General features: G+C 42.5%; 1 protein-coding gene across 1 annotated transcript; it reads right to left on the bottom strand.

Moving 5' to 3' along the window:
• Window positions 1–7,172: 7,172 nt before the first annotated feature.
• Window positions 7,173–9,448, bottom strand: LOC130114497 (uncharacterized). Its single transcript, XM_056282376.1, has 5 exons — window positions 9,206–9,448; window positions 8,495–8,558; window positions 7,863–8,076; window positions 7,480–7,652; window positions 7,173–7,315 (listed from the first exon to the last, which is right to left on the bottom strand). The coding sequence occupies exons 1-5, from the start codon at window positions 9,446–9,448 to the stop codon at window positions 7,173–7,175; spliced, it is 837 nt and encodes a 278-aa protein (XP_056138351.1).
• Between the last annotated feature and the right edge of the window lie 676 nt (window positions 9,449–10,124).

The following is a 10,124-nucleotide window of genomic DNA, read 5'->3' as shown; positions in this document are numbered from 1 at the left end:
ATTACATAGATAGATTGACAGACAGCTATATTGATAGACAGCTAAATAGATATTTTAATGACCCCCGCTATAGCAAAGAACAGTGAAGATCCGCAGCAGCCTGCCAGCCCGTTGAAGCTCGATGTAGCCTATCTTATAAGGCATGCTTCGTCAAGAGACTTCAGTGTGTTTCTGTCATTAGGATACTGTATGTCACAATGACATGCATATAATCAAAATATTGAGTAAGCAACCTCAAAGAGGTTCTTTCATTAGAGACCAAACATATGTTTGTAGGTGAAGAGGTTATAAGTTATAAGCCTTCTATCTTCAGTATGCTGGTGTCCAAGTGTTCCTCCATCCATCCGTCCATCCATCCATCCTTCCACTCATCCAACCATCCATCATCCATCCATCCATCCATCCACTCATCCATCCATCCATCCATCCATCCATCCTCTATGGGGTTTTCATTGTTTACTTCACCTTTTGACCCCAGCAAGATAAGGGTTGTGGCTATGGCTTAGTTGTGTCTGTGTGGGTGACAGGACAGTGGAGGGTGTGGGTGGAAGTTTTGCTATCAATCAATAGGCAAGAACTGACGAGACTTCCACTGAGAACACCACTGAGTTGTAATGCAGCAAATGGTTATTATCGATAGATTAGTGACAATGTGTTTCCAGGGAAGGAGACTCTGAGGCCATATCTCTGGAAGGCAGCGTGTTAGACACATAAGCCCAGACTCAAGATAAGCAGAATCGCTGGCTCCATTGAATATGTTATTTGTAGTATTTCATGCAAGATTACATACACTGTACTCCAATAACACCATGTGAGAGGCAAATTAACATTGAAGTCTATGGGGGGGGGGGTATTACGTCAAAACACTATTTCTCTGAAATACAGCACACTCCAGAACTAAGTCTAACATATATGTTTAGATATATGTTAGATCTTTCCAAAAATGTGTTTGGTTGTGTTCTACAACAAAACATTCCAACCCTGTGACTTGACAGTTCAACTTGCCATGGAACTTGTGGTCTTATAGACCATGCATGGTTTTTGGCTAGGGTTGGGAAATTGAGCTTCCTTTATGCTAGAGCCAAACCAAAGATATTTTCAGAAAGGCCTTTGCTTCCAGAAGAAAGCTTGCAAATATGAAAGATTGGAGTTGACCCTAGGCTCAGATATTGACCTTTGAACACTGACCAGAGGTCACATTTGAAAACGCATAGCTCTGTAATTAAAATAGCCATCAAAATAAAGTAAACTCTTTTGGACAGCTCCGGACATGTACTTTCAGAGGGGTGGAAGTGGGGAACTGCAAAAATAATTTTAGCTACTTAAAATGGCCTAAAATCAAATTCTGGGCTTTGCAAGTGATGTAAACTCACACAGCGCAATTATGTTGTATATATTGGTAGAAAGAACATATCTTGAGATTCCCACCTAAAATAGATTTATAACTTAGAAGATAATGCTATGTTTGATTAATAAACTACATCACCCATAAGAATTTCAATACAAACATGCAACATGGCGCCCATATTTGTAGTTCAGTGAGATGCTGAGCAGGGTTATGGTATATTAGGGTTACAATCTGAATGAATTATCATTTCACTCTATACGTTTCTAAGATCAGAAGGTGCATTACTGTCCACAGAATGTGGGACAGGCGCTGTTTCAACATTAGAAGCCCTCTGAGTGACGTTAAAAGCATAAAACATGCAGAACTATGTGAACAATTCTGGCCAATTGGCTTTCCTCCACGTGGGGTGCCAGAACGCCGCGAACAATCTCAGCCAATCAGTAGTGTTGACCTTCCAAGCCTCATGCGTGTTGCTAAGCAACATCGTTCTGCGTAATGCGGGATTGTCTATTGATTCATATCTTCTCCGTAGGCCCACTCAACATTCTTTGTCACCTACGTCATTTCATGTTTTTAAGTAGCCTACACAGGAATGGAAACGCTCATTCACGCTGTCAAAGGCAACGTCTTCATAATAACATCTAAGTACACATTATGCACTGAACAGCGTATTATAATTATAATATCTTCATTTCGTTAACTACATTTCCAAATGACTGGGAGGTGTAACTTATGCATCCTCCAGCTAGCTTATATCACAGCCTTAACTTTAATCAATGTTATCCCCTAATAAATCGTAAAAACTGTTCCACTGCTAAAATCATATTTATATGTATATGGGATATATAGCCTATATCCCATCCCTTGGTCCTTTCTGTGTGGAGTTTGCAGGTTTTCCCCGTGCTTGTGTGGGTTTCCGCCGGGTTCTCCGGTTTTCTCCTGCCATTAAAGACATGCATGCTAGGGTGCAATTCAGCATGCAACACATCACAGAATTTCTCCAAGAGGATTAATAAAGGGTTCTTCTTCTATTTTCAAACTTAATGTTGCCAATTACATATATCACATATATCAGTGACAATCAAACAAGGAAATGATAACAATTGGTAGGACCTGAGTAAGAAACAAGTAAGGTAAGCATGGTAAGCTCTACACCCTTTAAATTGATTTTCTCTGTTTATAACCACAGGGCACAATATTGTAGGAAAAAAATCAAATAAAAAAGTGATCACAGTATTTTCAATATCTTTATTTCACAATTAACAGGCACATACAGGTGTTACCAGCTCACTCTGCGTGGTGTTATGGTCATTGAGCAGTCTGGAGACCGATGTACTGCATCCAACATTTATTGAGCCCATCTGCGTAGAGTAATCACAGAGCAAAAAGATTTGATCGCAGGGCTCTTTCCCAGCTTAGCATTATTGGCCAGCTAGCTTCAGCTTCAACAACATAAATCATCGTCGTCACTCTCACTGCTTAAACTATTCGTAAAAAAATGACATTTTCACTACACAATCATACCTATAATACACATGACAATTTAGAGATATTTAAATCAAACATTATGGACATTCAAACATTCTAGCTTCTCATAAAAAGGATGTACATAGAGCTCCTGGGATTACTAACCTCTGCCCACAACAGCTAGACCTGGGAAAGAGACAGAGACCTAAGAGTTCACGACCCCGCCAATGTCCCAGCTCATAGCCCATCAGTAATCAGGATATTAAATGTGGCCAATCAATAATCAGGATATTAAAATAAAGTAAATAAATCAATAAAATGAAAAATTAAACAAGACAGGCGATCACAGAAACAGAAAAACAAATAAACAATAGCAAATTAGACATAAAAATCTAGTGAAACATACAAACAAAATGAATCCTGTTACACAGGCAAACAACCATGCATACCCCAGGAGGATACCTAATAATAATATTAATAACTCAAGTTTTCTATAGCGCCTTTCAAAAAACCGAAGGTCAGGTAAGGGGTCGGGAAGGGCAGTGGGGGGCAGCAGCAAAAAAGGGGAAAATTAACCTAACTAAACTAAACTAACTAATGGGGAAAAGCCTTGGTAAAAAGGTGTGTTTTGAGGGCTGTTTTAAAAGTGTCCAGGGTTGGGGCGCCATGGATGTAAGGAGGGAGAGAGTTCCAGAGGGTAGGGGCCGCCACACTGAAGGCTCTGTCACCAAAAGTCTGCAGCTTAGTATGGGTGTGGAGAACAGACCCAGGTCAGAGGACCGTAGGTTCCGGGATGGAGTGTACTGGTGGAGGAGCTCAGACAAGTATTGGGGGGCGAGGGCATGGAGGGATTTGTAGGTGAGGAGGAGGAGTTTGTAGGAGATACGGCTCTTGACTGGGAGCCAGTGGAGATGGATGAGGGTGGGGGATGATGTGCTGCCAGGGCTACCTAGGTTGCCTCCTCTTCAGCCTCCTCCTCACTCTCTTCCGAACTGCTAGGTTCACTTTCCTCTTCATCATCCAAGCCTCCAAGGAGAGATGCATGTGGCCCCAAAGCAGCCTGGTAGTGGTGTAGGACCAACCGCAAACTACCTTCCACTTCCGAAAGTCTTCGAATAAGAAGACATCGTAGTCCTTCACTTCCCTCTGCTGACATTCAAAACAAGACAATACACAAACCAATAGTAAGGATTCTGATAGTATGTAACATCTAATCAAATGCCTGCTGATTTTGTGTTGCAAAATTTTTTTGGTGGGATGGCAGTAACATGAATGGAAAACAAAGTTGTTGTTTTTTTTAACATACCCTCACTTATAATTTTGGTCCTGAGAGCCGAGGCCAGGTTTCGCAACGAAGTGCAGTGTTGGGCCATCTCCAAAACCAGGATGCTCCTCTCCTCTTGCAGGCGTGTGGTCAGCATCTGCTGGTCATGCACTCGTCTCTTGGTGCTGATGTTCACTGATGATCCTGTAAGTTATACAAAAGATCCCCTATTGACTTGCTAAATGTCACTTTATGATGCATGATCAGGGCATAGTTCCGTAACTTATATTCTATATAATTATACCCTGGGTCTCAAAACACACACATTTGAGCATCTCAAAAGGCACGTACCACTGCTGTACACCTCCCATGGCCATATGTGTGACACAGTGTGTCCAGCCAGCGACCTCTCGACCACTGCCACATTGATCTGCATCTCTGACACCAGCCTGTTGTATTCGGCAATCTGTTCGAAGAGACGCCGCTTGTCTTTCGCCAAATTTTTGCGCAGGCGGTGACGAAGCTTGTTGCTGTCTAACAAGACAAAAGTAGCACAAAAACAACTGACAATGTAGTGAATGGGTAAGTGATCATGTACATGTTTACATATGATACAAATAAATACTTAAAATTTTACCATACCATTTTGACGGTAGAGGCTCTGTTTTCTGTGGTGAAGGCTCAGATGAAGCCCCTCAATGGACTGTTGTTGCAGGGGTCGTTGATCACTGGCGGCATCTGTTGTCTCTACAGAATTGGGAAATAGTAAAGGAATACCAGATATAGATATTTAATCTAACAAAATCATTTAATCGCACACCTACTTCACAGTTTGTATATGTATTGCACTACTTTTTCAGCATTCAATAACAGCTACTTCTGAAAGTACAGATATAAATGCAAAAAAAGGACAAAAAGAGATGGGAGAGATATGATTTCCTGTCATCCTTACCCCCAGCCCATTCCTGAACATCCATAACCCACTGCAGTGCCATCTCCTCTGAGCAATGGACCTCTTCTCTGAGCTCTAGAAGTCTTGCTGTCTCCTCCACAGCTCTTTGACAAGTCTGAAAGACAGAAATATTTTCAGCATCAATTTCAAGTCAGGTACAGTCACCCAAATCTGCTTCACGCATGTGGGTTTAACCAGATACACAAACACATAATGATACAACAAACATGAATACAGGACATACCTTCACATATCTTGTGGAGAGGGCCTTGTGGAGATTGTCTCCCTTGTGCCTGTTCCATTCCATTGCATGGACAGTCAGCATGTCCACACGGGCTGTTGGAAGTAGAGGATGTCATTATGGACCGCAAATTATAGAACAATGTGAGAAGATGACACACTTCAGGATAGATACAATGCCACTTTTTAAAAAGAAAATTAGAAAACGAAGTGAGAGTGAGTACAGTAAGGTACAGTTGAAGAGAGTAGAGTTGAGATGAGTAGGGATTGGGTGCTGGAAAAGTGCTGAAAGTGACCAACCTGCTTTAGACATATATTTTGTTGTCAGAGCACAACGGGAGAGGTAGCTGTTCACCTGCTCAACCTCTTCACCAGCCGTTGTGCCCGCTCCCTCCGGATTCCTGCCACTCCATTTAAGCTGTTAAAGGAGACAATGAATGTAGTCAGGAAGCTGGATTGATCAAAAGTACCAGTGGCCCTGCCTTTGATCACGAAACACCCGGAGAACCCTGCCCCTGCCACTGACAATGGACTGAACACTGATATTAGCAGCAGTGCATGAAAATTGACATGGAATCTTGAGCTGAATCTCAATATTGTTTCTTTATAAAACAATACATAATAAATTGAAAAAATGAAAATATACCTCACACTTTGTGGCATGAGCCCTGGCATGCATGATGCTGAGGAATGGCCTCATCTGCAAGAGCCCCTGGAGTGGTGGAAGGGCAGCCACTACCTTTTGGAGGTATGTATGGCCAGTACTTGCAGGTGACATCCATGGCAAAGAATTTGACATTTGCTGTGGCCTGAATTTCTCTCTGGAGATACAGAGGGTAGGCAAAAATTTCACCCCGGTACATATTTAGGCCTTTCAAGAGGTAGCCATGGCGACACACGGCTACCTCAACGCCCTCCTCATCGAGTTTACTGGCCCTCCGTGAGGTTTCCCTGGCTGCTGCCCACTGCGAAGCACCGCATGTTGCTTTGCCTTGCGTCTGTGAGAACAGTGCATTAACAGAAACATTTGAAACACAGGTACTACAGCATCATTAACATTCCTTTCACTTAATACCCATTGGTATCGGGAGTAGCTGAATAGCCCACTAGTATGTGGTGAGTACATACAGTAACAACATGATTAATGTATACTTGGCTGGTGTAAGACTTACGCTTTTCACTGCAGTCCTAATGGTGTCAACAAAAGCTGACACCTTACTGTCCTTGGCATGAAACAGCCCTTCAAAAAATGCAGTGTTTTCGAAGCTAATGAAAAAAAAACAACAACCATAACATCAGTAAACCATTCCCGTTGTCCTAAAGACCAAATTCAACAAAAAGACCACAACCAAAAGACACACCCGCTGGATCGTTTAAAGCGGTAAAGCTTCCGGTTTCCATCAGCTGCTACAGCCACCATTTCTGGGGTACAGGCGGGGCAGGTGAACGGGGTCGCACAGCAGAGCTGGTCCTCCTCAAACGAGCAATAGCTGAACTCCAGGAAGCTCCGCTGAAGTGCATCCCCATTGATTTGCCCTGACTGAAGTGTACATAATTATGAACATATGGGTATTGTCTATTTAACAATATAATAATAATTATGAAGACATTTGTTCTATTACACTTAACTCTTCCAGCACGCCGAGTGCGATGTTCCAGCAACTTTGCAAAAGCTTGCCTGGAAAAGCCAGGTGAAATGACCTTCAGGTCTTGGAATGAGTGGAAGAGGTCAATAGTGTACAGGGTCTGGGAATGTGAAGAGGCTGGCCAGTAACCACTCTTGATTAGATCTTTAAGATCCGGGGTCCAGTGTTGCAGGCAGATATTGCACACATGAACAGGCATGTGCAAGTCGAACCGTCCTGGTGATATATTTAAACAATTTAGACAATGACATGTCATTATGCTAACAGATATGAAGTATAAAAGGACAACTCTTTACCGTTTATGGTGATAAGGATGACTTCTCTGCCTGGAGACATAGTGACGTCAGCAACTTCACATGAGCATAGCTGTGGTGCGCGCACTGTGGGTAAAATGGAAGCTGACAGAAAATAAAATAGAAACATGTTATTTGCATAACAGACAGAATAGAAACATGTATATTTTAATGTCATACACTCTCACAGAAATAACTACCAATCAAAAATTTGAGAACATAAAATAATGCCTTAATAGTGAGTGAGTAAAAACACATAGAATATGTACCTTGCTTGTGTGAGATGTAGTGTCCAGTTTCCCCTTTAGTATAGCATGTGGATGGTGGGATGGCCTTGAGGAAGCCATCCACCACGCTGTCTCTGTTGTGGAGTGGCCATCTTTTATGGTGCAACACATCACAGGCCTCACACAACCACTCCTCGGGAAGGCAGTCTCTGCACCTATGCAAAGAAAAACAGATAATTATTTCATAAGCAAATAAGACATGCCATATATTTTCAACTTTGCATTTGGTTGGAATAATTGGAGTAAGATTGAGCCATGTCCTTTTGTTAGGACATATCCTTCCGTATTTATTCAGCCTATGATAACAGTGTGTAAACTAAACTATTTACAAAAACTGAAGAGAGCTGCAGACATCTGACTCCAACCTTATAACAGCAGCCTGATGGCAGATAGAGCACAACTCCTGGCCAACAGCCTCAGTTGCCAGTAGATATTGCAGGTGGTCTGGCCGAGCTTCCTTCCACTGTTCTTGGGCTGTCAGCTGACGCAAGGACCAAGACGAGGAGCTTTGCAGAGGCACAGCAGGCACATCAGTATGGAATGACCCAGAAGTCATTGACAGCCTCTCCATGTTTCGGTCTATGAAGGAAATGCAAAAGCATGTTGAATATGTTAAAGGTGCAATAGAGAACTTGTAATCTCTACTTCCATTTGAGTGCTCAAAAGCCATAAAGGGTCGTTGAAAATCTAACAGTACCATGCCTGTATATGAATAATCACGTCTGATCAGTTGCAAATTACTAAACATCTAAACTAAGGATTACTTGGATCAACAGGGTGAATGACAAAAATTTTATCTGTAGATGCAGTATTACAGACCAAGTGAAACATGTCTATGGTGCAATGAATGAATGGTGGCAGGGTGCTTTAATGAGATATAACCCCAAATAGTATAGCGTCCTATACCATGGCCAATTGATACCCTGTGTGGCATCTTTAAGATTTCAGGATGATGCGATCTATGTGTACAATATTACCAAATTCTTCTTCAGCAAACACTCTTGGCTGGGAATTCCCTGCAGTAGTCGTGGCCTGGGAGTCCTCCGTACCAGGGCATGTGACTGTAAAACAAGACATGCAAGAATAGAAAGAGATTAGGAGAACCCTAACATGTTTTGAAGGTTAAGGCAAAATAGCAACAATCTATTCACATGTTCATTACACTACAAATGACGACGCTCAACAACAGCTTGACAACACTGTTAGTCCCATCCTTGGCGTTGATTGGCTAATCATTAGAACCCGCAGGATTTCCCACACATAGTAAATACTTTGCAGGCCGCCCAAGTATATTCATGGCTGCCAACGTATTGAAAAGTATCAAATCTAGCAATAGCAGAGTCTGATCATACCCCACCCCTGCTACCACCACAAGTATATTTCAATCATGAGGGAAACGCTGATCCTGTGATCACTTTGTAGTCAGAGAAACAGTGACATGAATGATTAGTTACATAGTAAATCAATGAGACTTAATGAATTTCAAATTTGTTTAGGAGTTACCAGCAGTTGAGGCTCGACGCCGTCCTCCACATCTCCCTCTTGGCTTGCCTCGTCCTGCATGGTTCCTTTTTATCGGCTGAGGGACCTTTCTTTGCGCATTCTGTGTGTGACAATTCTTGTAAGACTGACATTTAAAAATAATGATGAAGGCACTGTTTTGAAACTGAAAATGTAAATCCACACAAATTGCTATTAAAACACTAACCCTGGCTTCAGTTGGGACAGCATCGTGCTTCACATGGAGTGCTATGACCCTCCCCTCCTGGTAGGCCTCGTCCAGTAAGTGCTCGTCCACGTCTTCAGCATAATCAATTTCATGCCTCAGAGCAAGTGCAATGCGCCTCCCCTCCTGATAGGCCTGGTCCAACATGTCTCCAGTCAAGACAGCTTCATTGTTGAAAGCATGTCCAATGCGCATTCCATAAGTGTGGTCGCGGATGTGGTCCATGTTGGAAGCCATGGATGAAATAGACAAGAGCGTGAGAGATGGATAGCAAGAGTGTGAGAGACTGACAGACAGACAAGAGAGTGAGAGACTGACAGAAAACGAGAGTGAGAGGCTGACAAATAGGCAGGAGTATGAAAGAGAAGGATAGATGGGTGGGCGGAAGGATGGACAGACAGAATGACAGACAGAGGTTGGCTCTTAAAAGAGCCTTTGGGTTTAATAATATTGAGTGATCCAAGGGTGGGCAAAAACAATGACTGGAGCTGCAATGACAAGGAAAAGAGGGCTGAATACTATATTGCCACATACAGTAATAATCATCCAATGTTGTCTTTTTTTGGAGGTTAGAGAAACCCTCATCTTCTCCGACCGGTTGAGCTACAGTATAGCGGTGATCCGAGTTGGCTAATGCAGCTATGAGCTAGCAACTCGTGGCGAAACATGGGCTCATGTCATGCTATTGCTATGTACAAGCTATAAGGACTGTTAGTCAACTAGGTTAGCAAGTCAGTTACACGAAATTGTTGTGTTAGCCAGAAAAAATCATTTGTGAGGCTCTCCATTCTCCAAAAAATAGCAACCCCCTTCCCCACTTTGCAACGCATTAGCTCTGCGGACTATGCTAGCTAGCAAACATGCTTGCTAGCATGCTAGCTAGCTGACATTATTAGCGATC

Source organism: Lampris incognitus, chromosome 6, assembly GCF_029633865.1.
Source record: "Lampris incognitus isolate fLamInc1 chromosome 6, fLamInc1.hap2, whole genome shotgun sequence".
In the NCBI taxonomy this organism is placed as follows: domain Eukaryota; kingdom Metazoa; phylum Chordata; class Actinopteri; order Lampriformes; family Lampridae; genus Lampris; species Lampris incognitus.
Note: the sequence above shows the minus strand (reverse complement) of the source record. Positions and strands in the feature narration are given on the sequence as shown.